The sequence below is a fragment of the Phyllobates terribilis genome, unplaced genomic scaffold (assembly GCF_046119375.1).
Source record: "Phyllobates terribilis strain yellow unplaced genomic scaffold, ASM4611937v1 Scaffold_2__4_contigs__length_985480577, whole genome shotgun sequence".
Lineage (NCBI taxonomy): Eukaryota > Metazoa > Chordata > Amphibia > Anura > Dendrobatidae > Phyllobates > Phyllobates terribilis.
In genome coordinates this window covers 678,097,656-678,117,413 of record NW_027362762.1, presented here as the reverse complement: position 1 = coordinate 678,117,413, position 19,758 = coordinate 678,097,656, and the positions used below count along the sequence as shown (strand labels likewise).

The following is a 19,758-nucleotide window of genomic DNA, read 5'->3' as shown; positions in this document are numbered from 1 at the left end:
AGATATGGTTAAAAATAAGAATGTTAATAAAATAATTATGATTAAATATCATCAGGAAAGTAGAGACTTATATGATCCAAAAGTGTGACTTTCTGTCTATTAAAATGTTGTCCATGTTGGAACTTGGCAGCTTTGGCTAATTAATTTATTGTCCTGTATGGACGAATAAATGCATTTATTAAAAGATGGATATATTGCATCAATGTAATATTTTAAAAGTTGGCTATTTCAATAATTGATCATTTAATATTTGATAGTATGAAAGCATATATGCATTATGTACATAAATACAGACAGAAAACTTTCTATACATTATATAATTTTTACCAGATCATTTTCACATGAAAGCTTCATACGCTATGTCTCCTGTGATATTAGAGTCAGTGGACAACATATTTTAGATTTTTTTCAGTGTATGAGTGAATACACAAATGTTTTTTTATGGCTGTTGTAGGCTTTATTGATGCACCTGAATTTCTAGCTGTTTGTATCATTAAATCAAATTATTATCTTTGTTTGTGATAGAAAATCAAAAAGATAAGGGAAACACAACTTTAGAAGAGTTCATCAGATCATAGAGTTCGTAGAACATATTTGTTTTTTTTTTAGCAACCCTCGACTATAATATTCAAACAACAAATGGTGTAGTCTGTATCTCCTTGATGACCAAACAATATTGTATATATTTGTGTACCCATCTTATAACTCAGTATCGGAAACATTTTGTTTCTTAGTTGAATGCCCATTAGTTGCAGCAGGAGACACTGATTGTCCTGTTCCATTCTCCTGGGTTCCACTGTTCAGTTTGTCCTGAGGATGGGAAGATACAGACACCAGAGTGTTTCCTTGGCTGTCCGTTTCGGTACAGTACGGGTCTTCACCCTACACAGACATACAAACAGCAAGCAGGGTTAGTGTGGAAGACATCACAGCCAATCAGAAATTAAGCGGTTTCATGCATTAAAAGCAGAAAACTTGATGTCCGTTAGAAAAACTGCATTGTGGAATGATCCACATATGGCTTGATATGCACTAAGCTTTACATCCAGCATTATTAAGCAGAACACAATGGAAAGGAGCATAATAAATGTTGCAGACTAAAATCAGTACAGCATTATATGCACATTAATGGCGCATTTAATTTCTATACTCCACTCACATTATAATGCCCAAAGCCTGCTTACCGTCTTGTTTATAAGGATAAAATACAGCACAGCTCAATAAGCTGTGGTTAATATAAACCCACTCATCTACTCACTGGTGGACACAGACAGAAGAGGGTCCCTGTGCAAAAGCAATAAATGGTCCTTTTGCAGCTTCCACAATTTCCCATGGGACCATGTGCGCCTGCACAGGTTGCACCAATGACATGTCCGCCCCTGCATCCACTGATGCTTAAAGCAGATCTGTCACCAGATTTCATAATATCTTAGCAAATAGATCTAAGGCCTGACTAGGCTTGTGCACTTACTTTGAAAATCCATTGTAAAATGGTTCTATAATACTGTCTGGAAGTTTAAACTTTATCGCCACCTGCTTAGCCCGATTGAGAATTCCTCAGTGTCTCTCCTCCTTGCTGCTGAGATCTCACACTGCTCAGTACAAGCTGCAGCAGTTAGGGTGGATGGGTGGGAGTGACTACACTTGTACTCATTAGCTTTCTCACACTATAGATGAACTTAAGTGCTCATTTTAATATCATGATAATACAGCTATTCTGACTTAGATTTTCAAACTATGTACACCAGTATAATCATGTCTAATAGATCTATTTAATAATGTGTATAGTTTGTGAAATCTTGTGACAGATTTTCCTTAACTCAGAGGCTGAGCCTGCCCCATACCCAGCGAACAATGGCAGAATCTGCCACATACAGCCATGGGTGGAGTGTGACCCACGGCTGTTAACCTGTTATATGGCACGCCAACATGGGAGTGTGCTGTACCACATGTTCACCGGTCTCCTGCAACACAGCTCTACCATCATAGCACTCTGTTGAAGCTCAGCCTGTGGTTGGGCTTCAAAAGACACTTATGTTACTGTATAGAGTAAAAATCAAAGTATTGCTGTATATCAGATGATCGCATGTTCAAGCTGCCTCACGCCTCCTAGTCCTACCACACCCCCACATGTTATGTAATAGTGCAAAGCAGATGAGCAATTTTTTTTCACACACCGAATCGGCGTGTGAAGATATTGCAACATGCACTAATTTCTTCTATAAGTCAATAAGAATCACCCATTCAAGTATGTGGGTGCGCAAAAAAAATAGAATTCCATACCGAGCCACAGTACAGTATCCGATTTTTACAGATACATTGCAATTCTTTAACATATGAAAATGTATTTAGTTCTGTACATTTTTTGACAACTGCTACTGTATACAAATGGATTGCATATGGACTGCGCACATAAAGCAAATGAGAGAAAAAGATCACCCGAGTTCTCTGGATGAAACTCGGATGATTTTCAATATACTTGTGTAAACTTGGCCTCAGAGGGAAGTGCTGGGACTGGAGATACTTAAAAATTACATAATAGTTAGGGATTAAGATAAAGAAGTAAAGTTTTGTGAATTTTTATAAATTGACACATGGGCATGGGCATTTTACATAGTAGTCTTGACATCTATCCAGAGATTGTCTTCGAGCACAAACTTTGATAGTCTTCAGTTCAATTGATTTTCCAAAAAGTAAAAATATCTTTTTTTATACTTTGTGAACATATTAACCAGACTCTGTATTTTAGGTGATGGAAAAGAAAACACAAAACGCCATCTCTACTATTAGGTGCCATTTTGCCAGCTGTATAAACTAACCAGTCTCTGTCTTCCTGGACTCCAGCTCTCTCTATTGGAAAGAAAGTATCCAGCCAGAATAAAAGCAGCCAACAAGACACCACAAGTGACTAAGGCAATCATAGTTTTTTGTGATCTTGTCTGATGATCAGATATTTGTCCCCATTTCATCTGGGTGGGTAACTGCAAATGAAAAATGCAAAAAAAAATGGTTAAACATCTCTGAACAGATCAAGGAGTAAAACTACATAAAGAAAATGATGTTAATTAGTGGCACTGGTCTTTTATTCTGTATTTCTTCTATCATGCATACATGCAATACACGCTCCCATCAGAGGCCTCCCAACCAGCCAAATCCTACCTCCTGCTTTGCACTGATGAGGGGCAAACATCCGAAACACGTGTCTGCAAATGGAGTGTCTGGTTTGGCTTTTTATCCTAAGTCATGTGGCAAGGCTCATTAAAGGGTAGATTTTGACTTTTAAGATTGCTACACCCAATAGGTGACACTAGAGTTCTAGCCCTCTTCCTCTCTGAAGAGGATATTTGCACAAATTCCACACTTATAGTATCTTGAGATTAATCAAGAAAAGGGTTGAGTGAGTATGTTCTGTCCGAGTATGCTCGGGCGGAGCTTCGAGTTTTTATAGCTGCTCGGTGATATGGTTTAATCGCTCCCGTGGGCATGATTTGCAACTGTTTGACAGCTTTATTACATGTGAGGAATGTGTAAGAAATAGACATTCCTCACATGTAAGAAAACTGTCAAACAGTCGCAAATCATGCACACGGGAGCGATTCAACCACATCACCGAGCAGCTGTAAATACTCGGAGCTCGGCCCGAGCATACTTGGCGAAAGGGTTAATAGAACATACTCGCTCAACGCTAATCAAGAATTAAACTATAGCATCATATTTTCCACCAGCACTCACAACTGTTAAGGCCTCCAAAGCTCATATTTTTCACTAGTATTTGTGCATAGTTTATTTTGATAGTTTACATCCTAGAAGTGTCCAGTAATCTAATATGGGTTCAAGTAGGTCACTTTTACAAGCCGTTTTTTTGTACTGGCAGGCCCTAACTGACCACGGGAGCTCCCGACCAGAGTTAACTACTTGATGCATGCCTATGAAGAAGTTAGGTCAAGTTGGGAAACCCAGCAGTTGGGTTGGGTCTTCCTATGGGAGAATAGTCTGTGTTTCACAAATGTCACCCAGAATTCAGTGCAGTAAAGAATTATTTGAACTGACAGGTTATATTGAAACTTGGCAGTCTCACACAGTCGAAAAAATTTTTTGAAATCCACTTAGTGGTAATTCTATTACAGAAATAACAGATTTTCACCACAGATGTTACTTTTTAAAAATGCATTGGAAAACTTTGATGGATAATATTCAAGACTAGATGGAAACCCCCAGAGAGCCGGATATATTTTTCGACAAAAGGGTAATAGACTAGTAGGAGCTGAAATAAGAATGCACACCTTTTCTATATTTTATTCTGTAACTGGGAAACAGTATAAATACATAGAATTCAATGAATTTTCAAGTTAGGATAAGTCGAGTCCGCACCTAAATTTTGGTTTCTATTTGCAATATTTTGTACACAATAAATTCTGATGGATCAGTCAGTGGACCCTAATCATTCTATCAAACTGATGCCAACATGCTTTATACAGCACCAGACATAATATTTTCTGTAATGATTAGTTTTATAAAGAATCAGTCATTGAATGGCTCCTAAATTGAAAAACTGAAAGAAGATATCTTCTTGTCATCAGTTTTTAGTTTAGAGAACTCACATTACCTTTATATGTATCTAAATTGTTACTAATCCAAGCTTTTAATACTATAATTGTTAAGATTCTATTTAAATTCTATTATAATGCAGTATAAAATGATACAACTGTGCACATAGTTTGCACATTGATTAAGGTTAGGAAGTAAGAATATACATTACACTGTACACTGAATACTACAAATATGCATACTGTTATATGAATGACTGTGTTAATTAAAGTGGATTTCACACCAAAAACATTTACCACCTATATACAAGACTGATGATAAAAGTATGATCAATGGAGGTCTGGCCACTAAAAATACCTGTTTCCCCTGTATGAATGGGGAGGTACTGCCTATGCAGGACCACAACTCTATTCGTTGTTTATGGGAGCAGTGGTAAACATGGATACTGGAACTCACATAGACCCAGAAATGTGAATTTGGCAATGATCATGGACCACTAACACTCCAAGGACACGGTAACCCTGTTCTTGGGGTCATGGAATTGGTACTCACACATTTATCACCAGTCCTGTAGAAAGGGTTTTTTTGTGGGATAATCTTTTTTCAGGAACATACCATGATTATCTTGTTCAGAAAGTCTTTCAAGCATTCAGCTTATTGACCCTAATGCATGTGCCATTAAAATGAGTATTAGGCTATGTGCCCACGATGCAGAAATGCTGCATATTTTTTACGCTTCTCCCTGGCAGGAATAACGCATGCGGATTTTACATGCGGTTTTCCCGCCAGGTAGAAGCGTTTGTGAAGCGTTTTTGCATGCATTTCTGCATGCGGGTTATCAAGCGCTTTTCCAAGCGATTTTAGCATCACTTGGAAAAGTGCTTGACAACTTATTCACACTATATAAATCCATGCAACTGGCATGGATTTATAGTAGCGTGACCAAGTTAGTTAAAAAAAAGAATAATATACACAAAAAGGCCTTCATATTTTATATAGTCGTGGCAAAATGCCAATTGGAAAGTACATGGCTATTAGTTACCACAAGCCTACTCAACATTAGATATAATAATAGGAGAAGCCGAGTACATATAGGCATAAAAACAATATAACTTTATTAGATACCAGATATAAAAGTAGCCACTGGAAGTGGCAGCATAGAATAGATAATAGATTACAAAATACAGCACATGGTAATATGTATACAAAGTATATATACCAGACAAAATTCCCTCAAAGTGGAGGAAGAGGAGAAGGTAAGCACAAAAAATAGTAGAAATAGCAGACACCATACATATGCAAAAGTCTGTACAGGTGCACAGGTAAGTATACAGTGTCAATATAGATGCAAAGTGTCGCTTACCGAGCACAAGTGTAGATAAAAGTAATAGACAGGCCAAGGGCCAGGAGAACTAGAAGTACCAAGTGGCCCAAATAGAGCCTCAACGCGCGTTTTGCCCCTTAGCAGAGGGCTTTCTCAAGAGCTTTATCTACACTTGTGCTCGGTAAGCGACACTTTGCATCTATATTGACACTGTATACTTACCTGTGCACCTGTACAGACTTTTGCATATGTATGGTGTCTGCTATTTCTACTATTTTTTGTGCTTACCTTCTCCTCTTCCTCCACTTTGAGGGAATTTTGTCTGGTATATATACTTTGTATACATATTACCATGTGCTGTATTTTGTAATCTATTATCTATTCTATGCTGCCACTTCCAGTGGCTACTTTTATATCTGGTATCTAATAAAGTTATATTGTTTTTATGCCTATATGTACTCGGCTTCTCCTATTATTTTATTTATAAAAAAAAGAATAAGAATGGTGAAAAATAAAAAAAATAAAGTTTATACTCACCTTCCGATGTCTTCCCGGTGTTTTGTCTGCTCCGTCCAGTGTCTTGCACTGCTCGGGGTGGTGTGAAGGACCTGCGGTGACGTCATTGAGCCATGTGATGGGTCACATGACTCAGTGACGTCATGGCAGGTCCTTCACAACAACGCGAACATTGCAATAGACCGGACGGAGCAAACAAAACACCGGGAAGACATCGGAAGGTGAGTATAAACTTTATTTTTTATTTTAAATTCTTTTTTTTACAGTTTCTATGGTACCCAGGTCTGGATCAGAGTCTCCTCTTCTCCAGAATTGGGTACCATCCGCACATTGAAACGCATATAATCCGTGAGTACAAATGGGGAAAGCACTGGGTGTGCGAAACGTGCGTCAGGGCGTTACTTATGGTGCGAGACCGGACTTAGTGATATTTCTGATGTGTAAGTAGGACAGTTTAAACTGGTGCTCCCATTTGGGAAAGCATCAGCCTACTCTGATTTTTATATAGACTTGCCTTGATAGCTATACTGCTATATAAAATACCAAGGTTCTTATTGCAGCTGTGATTGATTTATGACTTATTGGTATGGTTATATTCTAAATATGTTATGGGGTAGTATGGAATTTCATTATTACTATTATTATATTTTCCCCTTTATGAATATTAACTCATATGAATAAGAATTTAATATTGGAAATTATCCTGGTCCATGTGTGCCCATAATTTTCTGATTCATCCTTTTCCTCTTGAATTTTTAAATCTTGTGATTATCAAATTAATTTTTAATCTATATATTTTTCAATAAAGAATGTTATTCTTATATTTGCATGTGGTATTTGGATTCATTCCAAGTTTAGGTTGCATGATTGGGGATCCACTGCATATTTTTGTCCATACTTACTAAATGGGGAGATATAATGCGGTTATCTCTAGCCAATATGTACTGTATATGTCTTTCGAATAGTGTTTTGTATATAATTATTTCAGTGTGGGTACATTGCAGGGTTTGGAAGGGAAGGAGCACCATTTGAATTTGGGAGCACCATTTTGGCTGGAATAATTACACACGCCATAATGCATTTGAAGAGCACCTGACATGCCAAACAGTAGAAACCCCCCACCAAAATGACCCCATTTTGTAAACTACACCCCTCATGAATTCATCTAGTGGTGCAGTAAGCATCGTGAACCCACAGGTGATTCAAGGAACTATATAACATTAGACTGTGAAAATCTATAATAGAGATGAGCGGTGTTCGACTCGAACTGTTCGCCAATCTCAAATTCGAGCTGCTTTGGGCGGTGTTCGAGCCGTTCGACGAACCCGAACAATTTGCAAAAAATTCGGCTGTTCGAGGTTATGTTCGATAATTGTTCGTGCACCAAAAGCGTAACTGGATTTTTTTCACAGTAATACTGTTAATCAATGTTAATAGACAGTTTCAGTGTAGAGTGGGCGGCGGGAGGGGCAGGTGATGGATCTCTGCAGAAATAATGCCGATCTCCATTTTTTTTTCTTTCCCGCATTTACAGTGGGAAGGTGCAGTCTGTCAGCCTATCAGCAGCGCACACACGCAGCGAAGTGCTTTTTTTCACACAAGCAAGGGCATGTGTCATTGGCTGTGTATGTTACATGTCCTTGCCCTATAAGACCCAGCCATTTTCCCCGTCGCCACCATTTTCTCACTGCTACAGCTGAGTGTTAGATGGCACCGCTGCTGCTGTGGGCGCTATACAGTATAACTGTGTGAATTGCGAGTGAATTTGCAGTTAAAAAGAGAGATAGGTTTAGGGAGTAGGGACTAGTTGTAATTGCAGCCCTTTTGAGGGCTAGGTTACAGCAGTTCCTAGCACTTTTTGCCAGGCAGGTCTGTGCCAGTGCTATGCAAGTGTTTTTCACAGCATTTGGCTAAATGTAGCTAAGCCAATCCTTTTGGGCCTGTAGCAGTGTCTGGTAGTCAGTGGAGTAGCCCATCTGAACCAAGCTACACCACCTGTGTATCTAATAACAATTTTTTACTGCATCTAGCCCAGTAAATACTTTTGGGCCTGTAGCAGTGTCTGGTAGTCAGTGGAGTAGCCCACCTGAACCAAGCTACACCACCTGTGTATCTAATAACAATTTTTTACTGCATCTAGCCCAGTAAATCTTTTTTGGCCTGTAGAAGTGTCTGTTAGTCAGTGGAGTAGCCCATCTGAACCAAGCTACACCACCTGTGTATCTAATAACATTTTTTTACTGCATCTAGCCCAGTAAATCCTTTTGGGCATAGTAGCAGTGTCTGGTAGTCAGTGGAGTAGCCCATCTGAACCAAGCTACACCACCTGTGTATCTAATAACAATTTTTTACTGCATCTAGCCCAGTAAATCCTTTTGGGCCTAGTAGCAGTGTCTGGTAGTCAGTGGAGTAGCCCATCTGAACCAAGCTACACCACCTGTGTATCTAATAACAATTTTTTACTGCATCCAGCCCAATAAATCCTTTTGGGCCTGTAGAAGTGTCTGTTAGTCAGTGGAGTAGCCCATCTGTACCAAGCTACACCACCTGTGCATCTAATAACATTTTTTTACTGCATCTAGCCCAGTAAATCCTTTTGGGCCTCTAGCAGTGTCTGGTAGTCAGTGAAGTAGCCCATCTGAACCAAGCTACACCACCTGTGTAGCTAATAACAATTTTTTACTGCATCTAGCCCAGTAAATTCTTTTGGGCCTCTAGCAGTGTCTGTTAGTCAGTGGAGTAGCCCATCTGAACCAAGCTACACCACCTGTGTATCTAATAACAACTTTTTACTGCATCTAGCCCAGTAAATCCTTTTGGGCATAGTAGCAGTGTCTGGTAGTCAGTGGAGTGTCCCATCTGAACCAAGCTACATCACCTGTGTATCTAATAACATTTTTTTACTGCATCTAGCCCAGTAAATCCTTTTGGGCATAGTAACAGTGTCTGGTAGTCAGTGGAGTAGCCCATCTGAACCAAGCTACACCACCTGTGTATCTAATAACAACTTTTTACTGCATCTAGCCCAGTAAATCCTTTTTGGCTTGTAGAAGTGTCTGTTAGTCAGTGGAGTAGCCCATCTGAACCAAGCTACACCACCTGTGTATCTAATAACAATTTTTACTGCAGCTAGCCCAGTAAATCCTTTTGGGCCTAGTAGCAGTGTCTGGTAGTCAGTGGAGTAGCCCATCTGAACCAAGCTACACCACCTGTGTATCTAATAACAATTTTTTACTGCATCTAGCCCAGTAAATCCTTTTGGGCATAGTAGCAGTGTCTGGTAGTCAGTGGAGTAGCCCATCTGAACCAAGCTACACCACCTGTGTATCTAATAACAATTTTTTACTGCATCTGGCCCAGTAAATCCTTTTGGGCCTGTAGCAGTGTCTGGTCGTCATTGGAGTAGCCCATCTGAACCAAGCTACACCACCTGTGTATCTAACAACACTTTTTTACTGCATCTTGCCCAGTAAATCCTTTTTGGCCTGTAGCAGTGTCTATTAGTCAGTGGAGTAGCCCATCTGAACCAAGCTACACCACCTGTGTATCTAATAACAATTTTTTACTGCATGTAGCCCAGGAAATCCTTTTGGGCCTATAGCAGTATCTGGCAGTCAGTGGAGTAGCCCATCTGAACCAAGCTACACCACCTGTGTATCTAATAAATTTTTTTTACTGCATCTAGTCCAGTAAATTCTTTTGGGCCTCTAGCAGTGTTTGGTAGTCAGTGGAGTAGCCCATCTGAACCAAGCTACACCACCTGTGTATCTAATAACATTTTTTTACTGCATCTAGCCCAGTAAATCCTTTTGGGCCTCTAGCAGTGTCTGGTATTCAGTGGAGTAGCCCATCTGAACCAAGCTACACCACCTGTGTATCTAATAACAATTTTTTTACTGCATCTAGCCCAGTAAATCCTTTTGGGCCTCTAGCAGTGTCTGTTAGTCAGTCGAGTAGCCCATCTAAACCAAGCTACACCACCTGTGTATCTAATAACAATTTTTTACTGCATCTAGCCCAGTAAATCCTTTTGGGCATAGTAGCAGTTTCTCGTAGTCAGCGAAGTAGCCCACCTGTGAAGCAAGCTACACCGCCTGTGTATCTAATAAAATGTTTTACTGCATCTAACCCAGCCAATCCTTTTGGGCTAGTACCACAGTTTGGCCACTCAGCTCTGCTCGGTTTCCATCCATCGTTTTTTGTGCAAACAACTACAGAGTTGCCAATTAGTTAACCACCAAAATGAGTGGCAAAAGGCCTGATGCTGGTGTAAAGGGGAATAGGCATGTTGGAAAGGGAAAAAAAGGTTGTGTCCGTGGGGTAGGTGGTAAAGCAACAGTAACATCTGCAGAAAAAAGACCATCTTCCAGCCAAACTAAGATGTCTACTTCTTTTCGTGGACAATGTGATACGATCCCTTTCTTACGGACACGCCCATCGCTACAAATTCCAGATGAGGCACAAAAACAGCAGGTGCTTCAATGGATATCAAGTGCTCCTTCAAGTTGGCTCTCCTCCACCTCAACTTCAACATCATAAATACTCCAGTCCTCAGAGGTGTCACCCCAATCGCACTTGCTTCCTAACAGCTCCCAAGTCTCCAGCTGCTCGTCTGAGTATGGGGTAACACAGATGGTTGAGTCTGCAGAGCTGTTTACTCATACTATAGCCTGGGAATCAGAGGTCTGCTCCAGAGCTTCTGTGAATCCAGACGAAGAAATGATCTGCACTGATGCCCAGAATGTTTATGATTCGGATCCAGGCCCAGATGAAGAAGGTTCTGAGCATAATGTAGACCCTCGTTCCCAAACTGTAATTCCTGTTGGTGGAGACAATGAGGAAGACGATGATGAGACTCAGATACCTGATTGAAGCGACAACTTGACTTTTCGGTCAGGGCAGGAAGAGGTTGGCTCTGAGGACGACGGGTGTGAGACCACACAGGGTGATGATGACGAGGTTGGAGATCCCACTTACTGTCAACCCACAGTCAGCCAGTCGATGAGGTCAGCAGAGGAGGTGGAGGAGGATGCTATTGACGACGAGGTTAGGTTGCGCCTTCCTGGACAGAGACGGAGTATTGGAAGCATGTCAACAACTGCATCCTCAACCACAACTCTGCCTCTGACCACAAGTCATGGTGGCTCTTCAGGTCGCTGGGCTCTAAGCCTTGCATAGCCTGGGCATTTTTTGAGATCGATAAGGATGACCCAACTCATGTTATCTGTAACATTTGTCACCAAAACCTAAGTAGAGACCAAAAAATCCATAGTTTGAGTACTTCATGCATGAACCGTCACATGGATATGAAGCATAAGTTGCAGTGGGAAGCTCACTGTGCTACAATGCGGCCTAGCTGGCCGGGCCAACCACCGTCTGCCCCATCTTGTGCATCCGCGGCCTCTTCATCCTCTGTGACTGGGGGGACAGCAGTCACACATGTTTTTGGACGGAGACCTGCCACCTCTTTACCCGCAACAGCCAGTGTGATTGGCAGGTCGTCAGTTCATTTGGAAGTGGAAACACCTGCTGGTGTTGAGCGCTCTCCAACATCGAGAGCACCACCTTTGGATCAATGCAACATAACATGTCTGCCTGCATCTTCCTCACAGACCGGCAGTTTGACGGGGACACCCTACTTAACCCCGTCTAAGCACAACAGCCAGCCCTCGGTCCCTCAGATGTGGACAAGTAAAAGACCATTTCCTCCTAGCCATGACAAAGCTAAGAGGTTGCATTTCACCATCTGCAAGCTGTTGGCTACAGAAATGCTGCCTTTCCGCCTGGTGGACACAGAGTATTTTCGAGACCTTATGTCTGTCGCAGTGCCCCAGTACCAGATGCCCAGTCGCCACTACTTCTCAAAGAAAGGTGTGCCTGCGCTACACCAGCATGTCGCACACAACATCACCGCTTCCTTGAGAAACTCTGTGTGTGACAGGGTGCATTTCACCACAGACACTTGGACGAGTAGGCATGGACAGGGGCGTTACATGTCGCTGACTGGGCACTGGGTAACTATGGTGACAGCAGGACAAGGGGCTGCTGTCCAAGTCTTGCCGTCCCCACGAGTTGTGCGTCAATCCTCTTTATCTAGAAGTTCCTCCACTGCTTCTGCCTTCTCAACCTCCTCTCGGTCCTCCACCTGCACCCAAAGCCTGTCTGGTAATGCCACCCACGTTCTAACTGCGCAGAAGGAATCCTGCACACCTCCTTATTATGCTGGCAGCAGGGCTCAACGGCATCAGGCGGTGTTTACTTTGAAATGTCTGGGAAATGTGAGTCACACAGCTGAGGAGTTGTGGTCAGCTCTGGAGACCGAGTTTCATGAATGGTTGTCTCCACTGAACCTGCAGCTAGGGAAGGCCATGTGCGACAATGCTGGAAACCTGGGTGCGGCCCTTCGCCGGGGCAATGTCACACACGTGCCTTGTATGGCTCACGTGTTGAACCTGGTTGTCCAGCAATTTTTAGCCCACTATCCCGGACTAGATGGCCTTCTGCACAGGGCACGGTCGCTGTGTGCTCACTTCCGCCGTTCGCATCCCGCAGCTCAACGACTTACATCTCTACAGAAGTCGTTGGGCCTGCCAGTTCACCGGCTGAAATGCGATGTGCCAACACGGTGGAATTCAACTCTGCACATGTTGCAGCGACTGTGGCAGCACAGACGAGCCCTGGTGCAATACGTTCTGATGTATAGCCTGGGTCAACGAGATCCAGAGGTGGGGCAAATCACGCTGCAGGAGTGGTCTCAGATTAGGGACCTATGCACCCGTCTGCACAGTTTTGAAATGGCGACGAAGATGTTAAGTGCTGATGATGCCATTATCAGCATGACTATTCCGGTGATTTACATGCTGGAGCACACTTTAAACAGAATTCGGAGTCAGGTGGTGGGACAAGAGGAGGGGGAGGAAGTAGAGGAGGAGTTGTATGCGGAAGGGCTAACATCTCCAAGGTCTAGATGGTCGGCAGCACCAAGGCGGCAGGCATGGGAGGGTGGGGGAGAGGGATTAACGAGGGTGCATGGTAGCAGCCAAACTGTTGAGGGAGGTGCAGGAGCCGAGGAAGAAGTGGAGGACGAACTGGCGATGGGCATGGAAGACTCATCAGATGAGGGAGACCTTGATCACATTTCTGTTGTGCGAGGTTGGGGGGAGAGGGCAGAGTAAGGAAGCATGATTCTTACCTCGCCACCAACACAACAAGGACTTGGTCCTCCTGGATGCGCAAGACACATGAGTGCCTTCTTGCTGCACTACCTGCAACATGACCCTCGGATTGTCAGAATTCAAAGTATTCCCGACTACTGGGTTGCCACATTCTTAGATCCCCGGTACAAAAGTAAATTTGCCGAAATAATTCCTGCAATAGAAAGGGATTCACGCATGCAGGAGTATCAGCAAAGGCTGTTACAAAATCTTACATGTGCTTTTCCACAAAACACCAGTGGTGCATGTAGTGAATCTCATAGTTCTAACTTGCCAACCGTGGGACTGTCGAGTCTTCATCACTCAAACCGTAACGGTAACACCATATCTGCTGGTAACAGCAATTTTGTGGAATCATTTCACCAATTTTTTAGACCATCCTCTGACACATAGTCAACGCCTAGAGAGGATGGTACAGGAGTATCTCCAAGTGAACATCGAAGCCATGACTGTGTCACTGGACCCTTGCTCATTTTGGGCTTCCAGTCTGGAAAAATGGCCTGAGCTTGCCACTCACGCCTTGGAGATCTTGTCGTGCCCCGCAGCCAGCTTTCTCTCTGAACGTGTGTTCAGCACTGCTGGTGGTGTGCTGACAGATAAGTGCACGCGGCTGTCCACTGACAATGTAGACAGACTCGCGCTCATAAAGATGAACAAATCATGGATCCGCAAGGACTTTTCTACCCCTGTGTCATCCTCAAGACTAAAAGCTTGAGGATTTTGGAAAATCACCTCACCAACCATTTTAAGCAACTCTGGGGCAATTGATGCCACTTAAGTGGTGTCTGTGCCACAATTTTTGGAAAAAATGGAGACTCTTTTTGGAGTCCCCTTGCTGTGTTTTACATGACGTTGGCATCGTCAATTCCAGGTGGGTCCCCCTTTTAACCGTAAGAAACTACATACACTATGGCTTGGGGTAACACAGATGGTTGAGTCTGAAGAGCTGTTTACTCATACTATAGCCTGGGAATCAGAGGTCGGCTCCAAAGCTTCAGTGTCTGCTAGTCAGCGTAGTAGCCCAGCTGTGAAGCAAGCTACACCACCTGTGTATCTAATAACAATATTTTACTGCATCTAACCCAGCCAATCATTTTGGGCTAGTAGCAATGTCTCGTAGTCAGCGGAGTAGCCCATCTGAAGCAAGCTAAACCGCCTTTGTATCTAATAATTTTTTACAGCATCTCTAACCCAGCCAATCATTTTGGGCTAGTAGCAGTGTCTGGTAGTCAGCAGAGTAGCCCATCTGAAGCAAGCTACACCGCCTTTGTATCTAATAACAATTTTTAACTGCATCTAGCCCAGGCAATACTTTGGGCCTAGTAGCAGTGTCTGCTAGTCAGCGGAGTAGCCCAGCTGTTTTGCAAGCTACACCGCCTATAGATCTAATTACAAATTTTTAACTGCATCTAGCCCAGGCAATACTTTGGGCCTAGTAGCAGTGTCTGCTAGTCAGTGGAGTAGCCCAGCTGTTTTGCAAGCTACACCGCCTGTAGATCTAATTACAAATTTTTAACCGCATCTAGCCCAGGCAATACTTTGGGCCTAGTAGCAGTGTCTGCTAGTCAGTGGAGTAGCCCAGCTGTTTTGCAAGCTACACCGCCTGTAGATCTAATTACAAATTTTTAACTGCATCCAGCCCAGGCAATACTTTGGGCGTAGTAGCAGTGTCTGCTAGTCAGTGGAGTAGCCCAACTGTTAAGCAAGCTACACCACCTCTGGTTTGGACACTTAATTTTTTCAAAGGAAACCCTTTGGGCCCCCAGGACACTCAGTGAAGAGCATCAGGGAGGCACCCCAAGGCAAGGGGGCTGGGACTGGCAGTAGCACGCCTTGCGGCGGACCGGCAAACTGGATCTTTATAAAAGCTTTTTAACTGCAGCAGCTTTAGTGGACACTACTGGAGCTGTTATTACCGTGGCTGCTGGCACCAGACTTGCCCTCCAATAGATCCTTGTAAAAGGATTTAAAGTGTACTCATTTAAATTACAGAGCTTAGACCTGCCTCCACCGCGGGGGGGTCTCTATCCACCAGCGGACAGGCACCAGTATTGGGAGAGGGGGGCTGGCCGTCAGGGTCCACCGCGGCTCTGGCACAAACCCGGCGACACGGAGGTCGCACGGGCAGGAATGGCCTGGCCGTGTCGGCTTCGCACTCCAGCGTAGTCCCTCTGCCCGCTGGCGCCCATAACCTCAAAGGGATGCCCAAGGGGCTTTTCTTCCCAGGGCTGTTCCCTGCCCAGCAGGAACGCGGGGGAGCTCAGGTCGGCCTTCCACCATACTCCCTTACCTCCCTCGCCCTCTTTCCTTTTTCCGTTCTCCATCTAACCCCTCGGCCCTGTGGTGTCCGCTCTCCCTCTAGCTCTCTCCTTCTCACAGGTGGACTACCGCATGTATTCACACTGTGGTGAATCTTTTGGGTCCAGGCATAAGAAGTCGTCGAGGTAATGGATAATATGTGCCCCCTTCGAAACGTCCATGACGACCCATTCGAGGAAGCAACAAAATGCTTCAAATAGTGAGCAGGATCTGAAGCACCCCATGGGCAAACAGCGATCTATATAGTATGCTCCTTCCCAGAAGCAGCCCAATAGGCGGACACTATTCGAAGGCACAGGTAGTAAGTAACCGGAACGCCCCCTCAATGTCTGTTTTGGCCATTAGGGTGCCCTTTCCCAACTTCTTGACCTGCCTGATTGCCTTGTCAAAGGATGTACAGTATATACCACTGTATTTGGTTCCGCGTCGATGTTGTCGTTTACTGACCTGCCTCTTGGATATGACAAATGGTGGATTAGTCCGAATGTATTGGGTTCCGTTTTTGGCACGACTCCCAATGGGAATACCACTATGTCTTGTAAGGAAAGTGTTCTGAATGGAACCGCCATTCTACCTAAAGATATTTATTTTTTTAATTTTCTTGTCACGACGTCTGGGTGTTGGTAGGCTAATTTTAGATTTTTACTCCAGCCTTTCTTGATTTTAGAAGGGCATGACATGCCTATATCTGTGTCTCCTCCTCCTTTTACTCCTCCACCTCTTTTCTTTTCGCATGACTATATGTACTTGTCACTTTTCCATGTGTTAGTTGTGTCTTCTGAGCAGTTTGTCAGCTTTTGGACACCTTTGAAGGTGTTTTCTATGTGTTTTCTATGTGTTTCTATGTGTTTTTGTTTGCCGGCCATTGGTTTTATCGGTGTTCGACGGCGTTCGACGAACAGTTCGGCGAACATACCGGTGTTTGACGAACCAAACCGAACTCGAACACTACGGGGATGGCTCAACACTAATCTATAACATTGTATTTGACATTGTTTTATTCCTTTATGTGATAGATTTGCTGTGCCAAAAAATTTTCATATTTTGCCATGGGTAGTCAAATTTTGCCCAAAATTTTTTTTTTATGTGCGTGTTTTTAGGTTAAAACATGGCAAAGACAAAGCCAAATTTAGCACCAGATGTCAGATAGCTCATTATTCCGAGAGTGAAGTCAGGCAAAAGCCAAAAAGAGGTAGCTATGGAATTCAACTGTTTAACTGTTCTCGGAGTCAAGTGTCACGTATACTAAAGAAAGAAAAAGAAGGTTATGGAACAGCTGACAACTCTAGAAGTGGATGACCACGGAAAACTTCCTCCAAAGTTGATCACATTATTAAGAAAAAGTCAGTATCTGATGTCCATAAAAGTGCCGTACAGATTTCACATGAAACGAACGAAGAATATGGGGTCAAAGTGAGTCGCCAAACTGTGGTGCGATGGCTAAGAGCAGTAGGGTTGAATGCACGAGTTCCAGTCAAGAAGTCTTACATCTCTGCAAAGAACTGGAAGGTCCGACTTGAGTTTGCCAAAGAACACAGCCAATGGAAAGAGAAAGATTGGTCTAAAGTGTTGTGGTCGGATGAATCCAAGTTCAATCTGTTTGGAAGTGATGGCAAGCACTATATATACCGCCCAAATTGAAAACATAATAATGTAAGTTACCAAATACCTACAGTGAAACATGGTGGTGGCAATGTCATGGTTTGGGGCTGCTTTTATGCATCTGCCTTTGGCCCCCTGCATAGAATTGATGGAAATATGAATGCTACAATGTACAAGGTGTCCTGAAAGATGTGCCGCATGTCAGTGTCCACAGGTGATTCGCAGCCTCTGATGCACGCATAGTGGACATGGAATTTCTAGAAATCCCATCCACTATGCTGTAACATCTGGACGCTGTGGGTTTGACGCAGTATAAACATGCAGCGTCATACCTGCAGCGGCTCCTGATCGTGGCCACGTACCCAAACTCACCCGCAGCATGTCAATTTCTGTAGCGGACATGCTAGTCTCCGCTGCAGATTTTGACCGATTTAAGTGTCATTATATGCGGTGGATTCATATGTACTGACAACAAAAGTGTGGCAATAGAAAACTGCGTTTTGGAAGCAGCAAAAATACGCTGCGTCCAAAGCGCTGCTGAGTGCTGATCGGAGGGACGTAGCGGCTAACGAACCAGCTGTGTACTGTTAATAATAGCCATGGACCATGTTAATGGCACCTTCCTAGGCTAAAAATAGCAGCTCGCAGCTGCCCCAGAAATTACATGAATAGAAATGCTAATGAAGATTGGGTGAATGGGATTAGCTGACACCTAGCTCTTTTGTTTGGTGATGACAAGGTATCAATCAGACCCTTTCATCACCAAATCTAATTAAAGTAAAGTAAAGATTAAATAAACACACAGACACAGAGTAAACACTTTATTTAAAATACAACAGTCACATTCTTTAATCATTTAAATTAACCAATATACTCACGGTAATCCAAAAAGCAATGTCCCTCCAAATAACTTTATTTAGCTCCAAAAAGCATTCATTGATGTACAAAAACGCTTTAAAAAACGCATCAAAAAAAGCACAAAAAATGTGCCAAAACCACCCGTTTTTTCTGCAGCGCTTTTCCTGCCAAGGAGATGCAGAAACACTGTGGAAATTTCTGCTTCAAATCCTGAACATTTACACATAGCCTAAAAGCAATAAGTAATAGGTGTGGAGCACACCCTGGGGGTGCCAGCTGCCACCCTGCTGCATCTGCTATGATCAGTGCCAACACTGATTGTGGTTATTTAAAGAGATTGTCAATTACTTGGACAACTCCCTCTCAATCACTGTGTTCCCCACTTATAAAATATTAACACCTATACTCACCTACAGTGCCTGTATTGTTACATTAGGGTTGACACTGGCACTTCCGATGCTCCCATAACATTATGTCATGAGATCCCTGCAGCCAATCAGCAGTCACGTCACTATCCCCTCCTACTGACGTAAGTGATATCCAGAGGAGGTGCGAGCTATGGCTGCTCTCTCACTTTCTCCAGATGTCTGATTTGTCCATAGGAGTGGAGCATGAAGTGGCCACTGATAGGCTGATGGGATCGCATGATAAAACGATATCATGGGATCCCCAGGAGAGCTAGTGCCAACACCGTTGGAATGGCGCTGGCACCAGAGCTGAGTATAAGTTTTATTATTTTACATACTGATTGAGAAGGGGTTGTCTGAGTAGTGGCCAATCCCTTTAATCCCATAGTTGCCACTGTCAATAATGACAGTGACCTCTAGAAAGTTAACAGAGTGAGGAGACTGCCTTTTCCACCCCATTGCCACCCCATAAAGCGTTTTAGAGAAATTGTATAAGAAATTGTGTTCTATTTTTCTTTATTACAAAAATGTATAATATTTTATAATACAAAATTCAGAAAGACACCTATGTTGTCAAAATGATCAACATATCCGTAGATAAATTCAATGAGGGGCGTAGTTTCCAAAATGTTTTTTTTTTGTGGGGATTGTATGCTTTCCCAGCACCTCAGGGGCTCTGAAAATGGTGCACACAATCTATTGAAGCAAAATCTACATTTAAAAAGTCAGGTGATCTGTGCCCTGTGCCCAGAGAATATTTTCCAGCCACATATTGGTATTACCGTATTCTGTAGGCATTGCATAATTAACTGTGGGGTTCATTTTCTCCTATTATCCTTGTGTAAATTAAATATTTGTGGTTAAATCAACATTTTTTTGGAAAAAAAATTTCATTCCATTTATTCCACTTTAAGTTAATTCAAGTGAATCACCTGAAGAGTTAACACATTTTGTGACAGCAGTTTGAATA

At 42.9% G+C, this 19,758-nt stretch overlaps 1 protein-coding gene across 1 annotated transcript in view; it reads right to left on the bottom strand.

Annotated features, from left to right (window-relative positions):
- Positions 1-434: 434 nt before the first annotated feature.
- CD34 (CD34 molecule) overlaps positions 435-19,758 on the bottom strand; it is a 134,440-nt gene continuing 115,116 nt past the window's right edge. The window contains exons 7-8 of the mRNA XM_073666864.1: positions 2,820-2,981; positions 435-882 (exon numbers count right to left, since the gene is read on the bottom strand). Of these exons, the coding sequence (XP_073522965.1) occupies positions 700-882; positions 2,820-2,981 (345 nt within the window). The 3' untranslated portion in view covers positions 435-699. The remainder of the gene's footprint in view (positions 883-2,819; positions 2,982-19,758) is intronic.